The sequence below is a fragment of the Taeniopygia guttata genome, chromosome 3, assembly GCF_048771995.1.
Source record: "Taeniopygia guttata chromosome 3, bTaeGut7.mat, whole genome shotgun sequence".
NCBI classification, from domain to species: Eukaryota; Metazoa; Chordata; class Aves; order Passeriformes; family Estrildidae; genus Taeniopygia; species Taeniopygia guttata.
This window is the reverse complement of record NC_133027.1, coordinates 2,430,301-2,444,623: the sequence shown is the minus strand read 5'-3', so window position 1 is coordinate 2,444,623 and position 14,323 is coordinate 2,430,301. Positions and strand designations below refer to the sequence as shown.

Sequence of the window (14,323 nt, the reverse complement as noted above, 5' to 3'; positions counted from 1 at the left end):
AGAAACTGAAGGCCCTTGCAGGTGAAAGGAATTGTGTAAATATGAACGAGTAATAGACCTCTGGGCTTTGCTGGTCCAGAGCTGGAGATAACAAGCAGAGTCTTGTGGGAGATTGCACTGCTGTGGTTCTCCCCATCCCAAGTCATTCCAGATGCTGTCCTTCTGCTCCAAACTTCAAGGGAAAGCCTGCACACAATCACAAATGCTGTTTAGTTTTGGGCAGAGAAATCTGCAGTGACAATTTGTAACACTTGACACCTTTTCCTGTCTCAAATATGTGTTTGCCAGATGAGGAGAGTTCACTCTGACAGCATGCTTGGATTCCCTAAGTGATAAACAGGCATCAGCTGAGGAGTTTTTGTTGTGTGTTTTGTCTCATTACTTATCACAAGCAGTCAGTAATGAAGAAATTATCTTGCACTTTCCAAATAGCCCATAACCCAGTGGGCCAGATCCTCCTCTGTTGCAAGCAGATGGAATTGGAAACACTCCTTGGATAAACAGGGGCAGTTCTGGTAATGGCCTTTGTGGGAAGAACCCCTCTGAGTGTTACAATTTCTATGGTATTTTGGAAAGATTTGGGCCAAAGTTCTCTCCTGTGTGAGAGGAGGCAGAGCTAATTTAGGTTTGATTTCTGTTTTCAGGCTCCTGATGGAAGAGCTGGTGAATTCCATTGAACGTGTGCCAAAGGCTCAGTCTGCCTCCATGTGGAAGAACAAGGAGGTGCAAAGGTAAGGAGCAAGTCCCAGGAAAGGTGATTGTCCCAAAGCACCAAAGTTTGGGAGTCACTCTGAGGATGGCTCAGCTCCCACCATTTGAGATTTGCTGCTGTGACTCCTTGGGTCGATTATTTCTTTAATCATTTCTCTGCATCCTTGGTTTCCAACCTCACAAGTTTGTTTCTTGGAGAAAGACTTGGTAACAGCAAAGCTTTCCCTGATCTCCCTTCACACAGTTCAGCTCCATGATGGTAGATAAAACCAGCAGATTTTGGTAGTAACATCATAAAAAGTTGTTGAAATTAGAAGGCTATTTAAATTTAATGATACTGCATTGGAATAATTTAAATTTAAATGGTATTTACATTTATGTTTGCTGACAAAGTAAGAAAGTCAAGACACAGCTGTTGGAGGTCACTGGTGTTACCTTTCTTCCCATCTTTACACCTGCACAGCAGAGGTGGGCTTTTTGGCTTTCCAAAAATTAAAAACCAATTAAAATCTGAATAAAAAAAGTTTATTTAGAAGCACCATGATTGTTATCCCAGCTATAAATCAAAAGAAGATGCTCAGAGTTTTGAAAGCCTATGGAATCTAAAAATTATCCGTACAGTTTACTAATTGTAGATGATGCTTTCCTTGGGAATAAAAACAATTTCAGGTGCACAGCATGTTCCTTGGAGAAGACAGTTTCGTTTTTAGCACATTTTAAAGATAGGGTTGCTTGATTAAAAAGTTATTTTTAAAAGCTGCTTTGTGCATTTTTAATTGATCTCCCTTTTTATACTCCTAAATCTTAAGATGGCTTGATTTAGAAGTTTCCTAAAAGTGAATTATTTCTTACATTAGAAGAGTAGCCTTGATAATTCCCAATATCACAAAGCAAAAATTAAAAATACAAATTACCATGGTTTTAGCTGTATATTGTGTTCCCCTGCTGAATTTAGGAGAAGCCTTTACACTGTAACTCTCGCTCTTCTGAAGAAGACAAGCAGATGTCAAGTCAGATGTAAAGCAAAACTAAACCCACTGAAGTTCAGCAGGATTTTAGAATAGTGGGTTGTTGGTTTTTTTTTAATTTTGGGATCCACTGGCCTGCCCAGAGCCACTGCTGAGGTTCCCAGTGTGTGGAGAGAGAGAACTGGAGCCATTATTCCTGTCACACCAGGCATGTTTTGTATGCACGGTTTAAAGGAGAATCATATATCTTGCAGCTCATATAATGTCACTTTCCTGGTGGTCGTATTTTAGGAAAAGTGCTGCCTGGCACTTTGCATGCTGCTGATTATTCCAGAGGAGAGCACAGAGAGGGAATTTTTGTTCTGATTCAGCTGCTGTAGAAGACTGTAGCCTTTTTTTCCTTGAAGTGGTATTTAAAATAACGTGTTCCTCTCTCCTATTGCTGGGGATGTCCCCCAAAATTCTTAGTTCCATGCTGTAGCTGTTGTAAAGGAGTAGCAAAGAGGTGGGAGCTACTAAACAGCAGTTTAATAACATAAATTTGTGTATAATAAACTCTGCTGGTATTAACCAATGTTGTCTTTGAGCTGGAACAAAGGGACAAATATGAACTCTCTCTTCACCTCTGCCCCACCTGTGCCCTGAGTTTCCCCCTTCATTTCTCTATGCATCTGTGAAACAGAGCTCCCATCCAGCACAGAGGGCACACAGGGACTTTAATTAATGTTTGCAAAGTGTTTTGAGATGCCTGGTGACAAGTGTCACGCAGGCGTGAATGGAACTGATTATTAGAGCAAAACATCAACTGATCCCCAAATTAGCACCTGGCTAATGGCACATGCAGGCTTGGACTGACATCCGTTACTTAAGAAAATGTGATCTTGATGAATTGGGTTTTTTTTTTTTCTACTTGGCTGTTGCTAGAACAGAATACTTATTACTTCTGAGTCTAACTTTAATTTTTCAGGCTGATCAATCCCCATTACTGCTTTACAGTTCAGCTAGTTCTACTCCAAATAGTTAGTATAAAACACAAAGTATTATCATCTTCATTAGACAAAGCACTGGAGCATTTTAAATGCAAATACTGTATAAAATATAATAAGTTCATTATAGTGGTTTACATTTTTCCATTATCAGATCCAGTCTGAGCTAATTGCTTAGCCAGTTTTATTGCCACTGGCTTTTATTTCAAGTGAGCAGTCTCGTGGAAGCTCTGTAGATGTCAGCCAGGATATCTTTCAGACAGATTGGGATTCAGGGGCTAAAAAGGAAGTTTGCCTTGTGAAAGGCACTTTGTTGACTTCTTGTTTGATGGTTTCCTCTATCTTTTAAAGTGTTTGAAACAGGCTGTTTCCTGAGGCTGAGCAGGGCACGAGAGAGGCCGTGGCCTGATGTAATTTGGTGCTGCCATCCTCCTCTCCCTTCAAGCTGTTCTGGGATTTTACATTATATATTAAATGTCACCCTTTGCACTGACCAGGAGGTACTGTCTCTGTGCACATCCCAGGGAAGAATACAAATCCCTGAATTTTTTAAGAGTGAATTTTGTATCCTCAACCATGTGGATTCGTGGTGCCTCCCCGTTTATGGCCGTCTCAGCAGCTGCCCTCACACATCTGGTTGTTGTGATGTGATCTTTAACAGGATGTTGCCATGGTGGCAGTAGGTTTACTCCTGACCACAAAATATCCTCTGGTAACTCTGTGGGGATTTTAGAAGTGAGATGACAGACTGAATGCATCCGAGGGACCAGCATCATGTTGCCACTCAGCTTCATGAAACCACAGGAGACTGGTGCCACTGGTCTCTGCCAGAGATCAGAGTATTCTCAGTGTAGCCACAGTCAAGGCTAAGAGAAACTTCCTTCACCAAGGACAATTCCCCCTTTCTCCATTACCTGGATAAACATTTTCCTCTTCCCAGAAGAGAAGCTCCTGAAAGCATCCAACGCTAAATGCTTCTTATGGTAGGTTAAAGGCTTTTACAGGCAATTTGCTACAGTGCAGTGGTGGACAACTCTCCACATTGTGTGGCCTTTTGCTGCTTACGACTTCCCAAAAAAGACCTTGAAGGCTTTGTTTGTTTCCTGAAGCACAGGGTGCTTTCAGCCAGCGTGTGCTGGAATTACAGTTATCGTTCTGGACCTGTGCTGTGGTCTTGGCAAGAGCTGCCCTTAATCCTTTCTTCAGTATCTTAAATTATGGAGGAGTTCACTGACCTAGTAGATATAACAATAAATTAAATTCCTTTAAACAAATTGATCAAAGAAACTTGACCAATTTTCATAAATCTTTGGAAATTGGTTTGAATTAGCCTTTGATTTAGCATTGGTTTAATATACAAAAAAAAAAAATCCTATTCTTCTTACGCATTTGGCAGCTATGCTGCTTCCTGCCTCAGTTCATGTTGCTAAGGAAGATTTATTTCCCAGAAGTTAGCCATCCCTCTTCCAGCCTGTGACATTATAGTTCACTTCTTCCCTTGACAACGCCGGCCAGCTGACTTGCAATGTCTGTGAGGAGCAGAATGGATGGATCTTACTTTGGTGTAAAACTTCTTAAATACTTCCGTGGAGGGGATTTCCAAGAGCTCTGCAGTGTCAGCTCGTGTGTCCCTGCCAGGGCACTCGGAAGGGAAGTGGGATTGAAGGCAGGGGAGCCGAGCTGCAGGGACATGTGCACTTGGAAGAGACCAGTGGCAGGAATCAGGGCAGAGCCATCCCTGCTCGTGGTCTAGTAACTGTACTTTAATCATCAGATTGTTTCAGATTACTAGGGTATTATTCAGATGATTCTGGTATGAAAAATGGACATTGAGCCAAGTGCTAGAGGTGCATCTCACGTTGTCATCTCAGATCAGCCAGCACCATTTGAGTGGTGAAAATACCCCAAGAGTTGTGGTAACACCTTGATCACAGCTACTTCTTTGGTCAAGGGCTGCACAGAAAAGCAACAAAAGAGAGCTGGAGGACAGCAGGGTGAGGCAGATTGGGAAGTGTGGCTTTGCTCCTCAGCAGGCAGAAAGTCTTGCTCCTCGCTTTGAAGCACCAGGCTCACTGAAAATAAAAATTTAAAAGGGTAAAATTAAAGATCTGGAGAATGTAAATGGTTGTAGAAGCTGGTCCAGCACCAGCTGTTCTGGATCCCCACAGAGCGTCCTGTGGTGTTTGCAGGTTGCTGCCGGCGCCGCTGAAGGACGCGGTGGAGGTGTCCATGTGGAGGAAGTGCTACACCATGCCTGAGGTGAACGCAGCCCTCAGCAAGATCCAGCTGGTGGGCTATTCCCAGAAAATCGTGAGTACCTGGACAGCTGCCCTCGGGGCAACACCAACAACTGTTCCCCAGCTTCCCCCCCTCTAGATCCTGTGTTGGATCTAGTTACCCTGGCAAGCAAGACAGGATTACACAGACTGCTCCTCAGTCTGCCTCCCAGGAAGGGCTCTTGTTTGGTGAAATCAGGGAATATCCATTTGTTTCTTCTCTTCCTTGGGGAGGCCAGTTCTAAGGCGGCGTGCCCTCAAATTTGGAGCTGATGGCTGGCCCACTGAGAGCTGGGAGGATGCAGGGAGTGAATGTATCCTCTCTGTCTCTAAGCCACATCCCCTTCCCAGCTCCCCAATCTCACTTCTGGGAATCTTTAGAGTGCTTTAGCCTTCACTTTGTTTCATACTGTAAATTAGGGATTGTAAACAAAACCTAATGGTTCAATGTGAACTTCAGAAACTCCTTTCCCAGAGCTCCCAGCTAACAGTTATTGTCTGTAATGCTGTTGACTATAATCCAGTGTAGTTTCCAGAATGGACTGGACCCACAGTTCCATAGTCTGCAGATCCCATATGGATTGTTGGCAGCATGTGTGCCATGATCCCTGCTCTTTTCTGGGCTGTGATACCTGGTTTTGCTTCTCAGAGGCCATAAAAAATAAAAATATTAAAGTAAGTTGTGACTCCTCATTATCCATGGATTGTTACAGTTCATTTTTGACTGTCCTCACAGTGTGGATCCATCTCCCCTAATTTTAGATCTGTGTATCTGAGCCAATCATTCTTTTGTAGTTACTGGGTGGGGGGGAGAAAACCTGTATTTTTTTTCTCTTTCCAAAGCTAACTTTTCAAATAATCAAACTTTAGAGTCTTGGCTTACACACTGAGAAATGAAGACCCCCTGCTTTGTTTTTCAAGGCATCCAAATATGTATTGAAATACTAGAAAAATCATTGTATTGCACGAATCAGATGCTTGTTCTATCATTCAGTAACCAGAAGGCAGATCACATTAGGGAGGTCTGTATATGAAGGTTTATTTTCCTTTTTCCAAACAAGTATTCCACATTCCTGGGTACCAATGAAGGAATACAATTTCTAATGACACCTGGAGAGGAGGCAACTGTCATGTTGCTTACACTGAAGCTAAAATGTGGATTGAGTTTGTAGGGTGTTGTTGCTAAATCACCAGCAGGTAGCATTTAAAAAGAAATAAAGTTAGAAAAGGTGTGAGTTTGAGGTTAAGTTTGTTTTCCACGGTAAAATTTGCAACCCAAGCAGAGAATTTTTATATCAATATAGAAGTACTTGTCCTTCCTTCTCTCCTGCTGGCCAATACCAATGATATTTGACTAAAGCAGAATAGAGTCTTCAAAGATGCAAAGCTCCCACAAACTTCTTCAATACAGCAGAGGCAGGCAGAGGATCAAGACCCTGCTTGATTCCTTCATTTTGAGGTATTGCTCAGTGTGAACTCAGATGCGATAAAATTCACATGGAAGAGAGACTTTATGGAGGCCCTGCCTCAGGAAAAGCTTTTCTCAGAGCGTGTGTCCTGCTAGACACAGGTGGGTAAAACCAGCAGATGTAATTCTCAGGAAAACAGCTTCACAAAGGCTTTCAGCAGCAGAGCTGCTTTTGAAATTCCTACCACTGATGACAAAATGACCTGTCCTGATTTCCTTTGGGGCTCTCTCAAATCAATGCCTCTCTGTGTGTTTCAGGAGCTGTTTGGTGCTGTGCAGGTCACCCCTCTGAGCTCGGGCTACGCTCTTGGGAGTTCCAATTGGATTATCCAGTCACACTATGAAAAGGTTTCTTATGTTTCAGGATCTTCTCTGCTTACAACACACCCTCAGGTACAGCCCCTGACTTTCCTTAGTCTTTAGAAGGAACTTTGCTCCAAAAAAAGGGATTATTCCAGCTGGGATCAGGTTTAGGATAGAGGCCACTCTAAGGTAACTGTGTTACCAGTGCCTGCACTTATCATTGATAAGACATACCCTGACAAACGACAGGTATCAATAGTTATGAGGGAAAGATAACTAAAATTCTTTATTATTGGTGATTTGATGTTCACTTAAAACTGTGGAATTGTCTTTCACTCTAAAGAGGAAATTTTCAAAAGAGTTGAACAAAAGAGCATTAGTGACTTCTTTTAAAAATCCATATTTGACTGAAGAATCTTCACAGACAGTTCACAGACTGCTTTATATCACTTTTGAAACATCCTTCCTTAGGAGGAATGATAGCTCAGTGGCTGCCAACTTTTCCACCCTGCTCTGCTAAGGGCAAAGTCTTTATAGTGCTGTAGATGTAATTTCCAGTAAATTAATTCTCTCTAGATCCATAAATTCTTACTGCAAAGAAAGGCTTGAAGTTTGCAGTGCCGTGCGCTTCAGAAGTTGTCAAAATAGTTAAAAGCATTATTGCAGGAGGTATTTAAAAATAATTTAGAAGATGTGTCAGGTTTTTGATCACTAAGTGATTTCTCCCAATGTGGGTGTCTGCTGGAGAGCTTTGCTTCTGAGCATCCCTCACTTAAAAGCTTGTTCTCAGCTGAGAAACTACAGTAGATAAATGATCCTTAATAGTATGGCCATCCTTAGGTGCACAAAATGTATCAGAGCCTCTAAATCCCTGTTTCTCATCAGCCTCATTCCATCCTGGGCTGTGCTCTCATCCCCTCCTAGAGAAGGAGCAGCAGTATTTGACAATGCGTGAATGCAATATTTCTGTGAGGAGAAACTTTGCCCTGTATGAAGTAATTTGGTAACTGAGAATGTTTTCTCCTCACTGATATAAAATGTAATTCAGTTTATCAGGTCAGACTTCATCGTTTTCCAAAGGTGAACGTTTCCATGGAAGCTTCTGGTAAAATCTCTGTTTTTAAGGAAATTAAGTTCCAGTGGCAGAGAATGGTGTGAGTGAACTGCTCACAGGCACATCTTTAAAATAAGTAGTTCAACAGATAGTTAAAATCACATTCAGTTTGTACTTTCCTTGTTATTTATCACATCACAGATGTTACCCCATATCATCATTGTCTTGCATTTGCTTCCAGATTGTTTTTGAGGACAATGGATAGTTTTTGTCCTGGGGTTAATCCCTGTGAGCACCAGCACAGGCTGCTACAATCTGGTGTTTCTGTATGTGGGTTTTGGGAGCTTCCAACCAGCACTTCATCATCTCTTTGATGTTTGACAGACAACATGTAATGATAACAATATCTCAAGTGGCACAGAGTCAGAATTGTGAGCAGCAAATCATTTCTTCCTCAGGGAGTGAAAAGTTGTTTGTCTGTCCTGGTTCTCCATATGATCATGAGGAGAAGTTCATAATGAAATTCCCTTTTTTTTTAGCAGGGTGTGAATAAAAGTCACTGCATTTTGTTTTAAAAAGGATGTATTTTGAAGATATCCAGAGCTGCTTTTCCAGTGAATTGGAATTTAGGCCTGGCACCACTGACTGTTCCCTGTTCTTCTGGCAGATGGTTTCTATTGAAATTTTGTCTCCCCCTCTCCTGAGGCTGGAATTGACACCGTTGCTACTGAAGTGGAGAACAGGAGTTGACAGCACAGGTTCAGACATGTCACTAAAAGCCTTTTAAGACATATTCTTTACATTAACCCACAAAAATCAATGCAGGCCCTCTCAGTGCAATGGCATCTGAAATTATGTGGATCTAATATACCATAATCATTATGTACATTATCACAGGCAGATTCCATATTATTTTTTATTACATTATTGGCATTTCATTTTCATGGACACACCGGAGAGAGTCAAAGATTGTGATAAATCTCACATGTCAGGTCTGATCCTACAAGAGGGTGCACAGTTTAAACTCCTGGCAGAGTAGATATGAAATTCCCCTGCATTTTTAACAGAGCAGGGTCTTTCTCAACTGCTTCAGAATGGCTCTGGAGAGCCATGAGCAGGGGAATTGACCTTACAGTGGTCTTGGAGGTTCAGCAGAGGAAATCTCTTCATCTGTCTCTTCTGGCAGAAATCTTTCCTGGTTTGTAAGACTGCAGAGAGTTGTTTATTGAGAGTAAATAACCATAAAATACCACACAGCTGCCAGCAGTTGCTCACTTTTGCTTAATCAGTAGCTGTGGGAAGGGCATCCCAACCCAGAGTGAGGCTCAAAGTTACCTTTTCACTATCTGCAGAGAGGGAATTGGATTTTACCTTATCAAGATGGGATCATGCTGCGTTTTCAGTATCAACAATATGTATTTAGTGTCACACTAATGTCTCATTTCTGAATATCTGCTCTCTGCTTACTAACTGAGAGAAATGGGTTTGCATTTTCATTCTGCTTTAATAAAACACCAATATTGAACAAGTTCATTTTCCACAGATGGAGGAGTGTGAAGTGAAAAATGTTTGGTGACTGTATCCATCATGTCCTGCCTGGAGAAACTTCTAATTCCTGATTTTATTTCCTTGTGCTCTATTCCAGCCCATGGACCAGGCTTCTCTTAAAAACAGCGACGTTCTCATCCTGACAGGGCTGACCCAGATCCCCACTGCCAACCCCGATGGAATGGTGGGAGAGTTCTGCAGCAACCTGGGTAGGTCACTGAGAGAAATCTCCTGCCTGCTTTATCATCTTATTCATGGCTTTGGGTGGGAAATAATTCTGAGATTCCTGGAATTGAATAAGTTGTCCAGCTATAGCTCCTGGCATAAAACTACCTGTTTAGATTTTACGATGTTCTCCTGATGTCATTAATACAGTAAGTGCTTGGAGAGACACAAGTTGTACCTAAAATGTTTTGGAATGGAACAGGTATAATGAGATTTAATCATCTGCTTCTCCTGGTTTGCTAAGTATGTCACTTGGCTGCCAACAGGCAATGTGGATATTGTTCCCAACTGAAATATTAACTATTCCTTCCTGTGTATCAGCCAGAGTAAAATCTTTATATACTTTTTGTATGACTTTCAGTTTTGGAAACAAGCACATCTGCTTCCCTTCTTACACCTGACTTTTAAATATATCAAAAGCAAACAGCACAATCTCTGTTTAAAAAAAAAAAAAAGTCAAGATATATTTATAGACCCCCAGATATATAAAACCTAATCAGACACTTTCACAGCTGGAAAAGCTGATAATTGCAAAGCTGTGATATCAGTGTGAATGGCAGCATTTTCCAGCCTGTTTGGAATGTCACATCCAGTGCTGTTCTCTGCTTTTTTCCCCTTCCCCCTGCTCAGTTCTTCTGTGCTCTCATCCTTCTTTCATCAAACCACTTTTCCATGTCTGTCCTGCTCTATGTTCCCTGTTCTTCTATCAGAGATCTTTCCTTTCTTTTAAATTCACTACTTTTATAAATAAAACCAAAAAGCTTGTGATAGAAGGATCCTGACAAAGGTTACCAAAAGACATGAGAAAACTAAATCAGACTAAATTCCTGATGTGGTGGAATGAGACATTTCCCATGTCAGGGGGTTGGAACTGGATGATCCCTAAGTCCCTTCCAAGCCAACCCACTCAGTGATCCTAAATATCAGTTAATAGAGCACATTTTGGCATTTTATAAGAATGATAATTATGGGTTTTACTGAAGATCCTCTCTGCCAGCATCCAGGCTCCAACAGGGACTGTGTGCAGATGCCTGAAGAACAGCAGAAGAGGAGGGTGGGATTCTGGGATACTTTGCTCTCATGATCTTTAACTATTTTTATTTCAGTAATTTCCTGAATTAGATGTGTTTGTGTAGTTAATGATGCCCAGTGGTTTTATTCAACCTCCCCTTGAAGCTGTGTTAACACTTGAGACTTCCTTTCCTAAATGTGTGTTTTTACATGTGTGTGTGTATTTCACCTGCCTTTTCATTGTTTTTAAACACTGTGAATTTTATTACCCTGTGAGCTGCCACAGATCAGCTCTGGTGACCTTGTTTTGGTAAATCCAGATGTGCTGCCCTTCTCTGTCCCTCCTGGACCTTCACGTGGATCACTGTCCCTCTGACAGCCCGTGGCACAATCCCCTCCTATCACACTGGGTAAACAAGAGTGAGACTGTTAATTCAAATGCAGTTAAATTAAAATGCATTTAAAATTAAATTAAAATTAAAGTCTTAGAGCTGTAGTTGGGCTAACGCAGAATCCAGAAGCTGACTGTGTATAAATAAATGTGTTACATGTGTCAGTGCAGGTGGCTGTTTGTCTGCATAACTTGTTCTGGTTTACAGAAACATTCTGAAATATTTTCAGGGGTTTGCAGGTCCTCAAGCCAGTTTCTGTCTTGAATAAGACAAACTCAGAGAAATGAGAAACTCATTAAAGACCAAAGGAAGATACATGCTTAAAATAATGCCATTGTAAGAATTTGGAATTTGAGTGGTACTTGCCAAAAAATCAGCAATCTGAAGAAATTAAATATTTCTGTATTAATGCAGTTTAGGGCTGTCTTTTACATGATACCAGCTATATTTATTATTTATCTACCCAACATCAGGAAAACAGAGTATCAGTTTTCTTTCAAATATGTAAAAAAGTCCAAAAGCAATGGGTTACTAGGGCAAGCAATTGAGTAGGCAGGCTGAGCACAGTAGTTTTCATCTGTGTTTTCTCACTTCCAAAATGTTCAAGGGAGTGCACAAGCAGCTCAGAATACTGAAGGTAAAAACTCTAAAGCAGACCAAAATTCACCAAAAGTGGGTATGAGGAGATACCAGCATGCTTGTGAGGAGGGATGTGAAGCACAGAAATGGAAGTGTGAAAATTCCACCTCGATCTCTGTTTTCATCCCAGCGTGTGGAGCTGCAGCCCTGATCCCCAGGATTCCCAAGGCACACACAATTTCCTCCCCACACTCTGTCCCACCCCCAGCTTCCTCTCAGTTTACCCCAAACCCCTTTTTTCCCTGCTCAGCTCTGCAGCACCAGCACTCTGCAGCTCAAGGAGAGCAGTTTTATTTTCACATTGCCTTGGGCACGAGCAGCAAAGCTGCCAGTCTGTCTCTGGGGACAGTTGGTGATATTTTGTGTGAGAGTGAGGCTGTGTGTGTTTATAGAGAGCAGAAAAGAACACAGTTTGCTTTTTAGGTGCCAACTCGACCTTGTGGCAGCAGCTATTGGGAAAGCAAGGATCTCTTTGTGAGTTGTAAATTGAACAACTTGTTATGGAGCTGCTGAAGGAGACTAAATTTGAAATGCCAAGATTATTATACAGCTTTTATCAGGAGAGAGCATCCATCAGTCACCAAGATAAATTGGGCTTTAAACAACTTTCAGATAGATGTGTCCTCTTACTGACAACTCTGAAAAGTTGTTTTAGTGCTGCAGAGAGCCAGACTGGACCTGCTGTTTGTGTGGAAAGCAATATTCTTGGAAAGGTTTTCACCCCTGTTTTGCAGAAGCTGGGAGGTGATTCTTATCCCTTTGTGGATCCCTGGCCTGGTGGGCACCTGGCTGGAATCATTCTCCACTCCCAGGCTTGTGATTTTATATCCATTATTGCTCACCAGCTCTGCAGTTTTGCTGGGGACAGAAACTCAAGCTGACATCTCCTTCAAGACTTTACCCTCTATTATTTCTTCCACGGCCCCAGGAATGTTGAACTTGTGTTTGTTTTCAGCAGAAAAAGCTTGAGGTTTCCAGGGAACCAGTGGCTGTGGAGAAGGGAGAGCTGGGAATTCAGGCCAGGTTTTGGTAGTGTGGGGCTACAGGGCTGGTTTCTGTGAGGGGTTTCCAGAAGTTTCCCCCATCCCACTGCTGCCAAGGCCAAGCCCATCAGAGGTGGCAGCACTTGTGGGATATCAGAGTGGAGAGGGGAAGGAAGTTACTGTGCAGGAACAATTGCAGCCAGGGAAGAGGAGAGTGAGGGTAAGTGTGGAACAGCCCTGCAGACCCCCAGGGCAGTGAGGAAGAAGAGGCAGGAGCTGCTCCAGGCACCAAAGCTGAGATTCCCAGCCCAGGGAGAGGCAGCTGCAGCCCATGGGGGCCCACAGGGCTGCAGAAATCCACCTGGAGACCCCACACTGCAGCAGGGGGATGCCTGAAGGAGGCTGTGACCCCACACAGGAACAGGGTCCTGGCCAAGCCTGTACCCTGTGGAGGGAGGTGAAATTTAAAATGATTTCCACAAGTCAAGCCATTTTGTCCATGAAGGTAATTAGTCATTGATCTCTCCCTGGTTTTAAGTCTCCCCACAAGGTTTTTGTCACATTTTCTCCCCTGCCCAGCTGAGTGATAGAGGAGCTTTGGTGGGCACTCAGCCTCCAGCCAGGGTCAAAGCACCACAAAGGAAGGGAAGTCATGTTTTTTTTGTGTCCTGACACGTTCTTTAACCTCTATTCTGCATCCCATCCCTGGCCTGTGCACCATTCCTGCTGCAGTGGGTGTAGGTACTTTCCTCTGCAGAATTTTTGGGTGTCTGATCTCTCCATGTAAATTCAGGTCCTGGAGCCAGAGGCTCAACTTCCGCCTCCAGATGGCTTTGAAAATGTTGTTCTTAACCTCCTCATTGGTCTCTTCACATCCTGTTTACTGCTGGGATAGTTTAGATTTGCCTGATGAAGGGGATAATGTCACACATTGCTGGGATGTTTGGGAACATCTCGAGTTCTGGGTAAATGTGAAACTGTTGCTGCTCATCTCCACAAATATTTGGGTGGTATAGTTTGTATATGGCCTGGAGAAATAAATCCACTACCCTGCAGTTGTATTATAAGTGATAAACAAGGGGCCTTTGATCAGCAGTTGTTGATAGCACCGTGTCAGAGGCACTGACTGCTACAAGGAGTAAAACAACCACAAATGCATGTGAAAAATCCTGCTAGGCTGTGCATCTCCCTGTACTCCATAAAACTTAAACATTCAGCCAGAAAAATCTTCCTTGAGGAAGATTCTCCCTCATCAGGGGTAAAAAGACCCTTAAAGTGCTAAATCCATACCCCAACAAAGCTCAGCAAAAAATTGAAGACAAGGAAGTGATTTAGGGGGATGAAATATTTGTATTTTCAGGCTCTTCCACAGCTTTCTGTGGAATGCGTGGTGCATGATGTTATTGCTGCTGCACTGCAGTTAACAGCAGTGGATGGTTTCACCCCACAACCACAGGTGAAATTGCTCACTGAGCTGAACAAAGTATTTCTGCTTTCCCAGAAGGTGCAGTATTTTTGTAATTCATTCTGCCAAAAAGAACACGATGTTTGCTCTGCTTGCTTTTGCTGTTGTGCTCAGATCTGTCTCAATTACAGAGTAGACCTATATTTCCTTTTTCTTCTCCTCATTTTTCTCTAGTCTCATGCTGTCTGTAAGTTTTAAATTGTTCTTGTTATACAGAAAGGACAGAAATATTTAAAGTTTTTGAAAAGGACAAACATTCCATCACCCATTTCTGGCTCTGAGGGCTGTTTAAAA

At 42.4% G+C, this 14,323-nt stretch overlaps 1 protein-coding gene across 1 annotated transcript in view; it reads left to right on the top strand.

Annotated features, from left to right (window-relative positions):
- The window catches only part of INTS9 (integrator complex subunit 9), a 59,835-nt gene that overhangs the window by 15,943 nt on the left and 29,569 nt on the right, over positions 1–14,323 (top strand). Inside the window, exons 6-9 of the mRNA XM_002188803.5 lie at positions 645–731; positions 4,855–4,975; positions 6,668–6,802; positions 9,412–9,523. Of these exons, the coding sequence (XP_002188839.2) occupies positions 645–731; positions 4,855–4,975; positions 6,668–6,802; positions 9,412–9,523 (455 nt within the window). The remainder of the gene's footprint in view (positions 1–644; positions 732–4,854; positions 4,976–6,667; positions 6,803–9,411; positions 9,524–14,323) is intronic.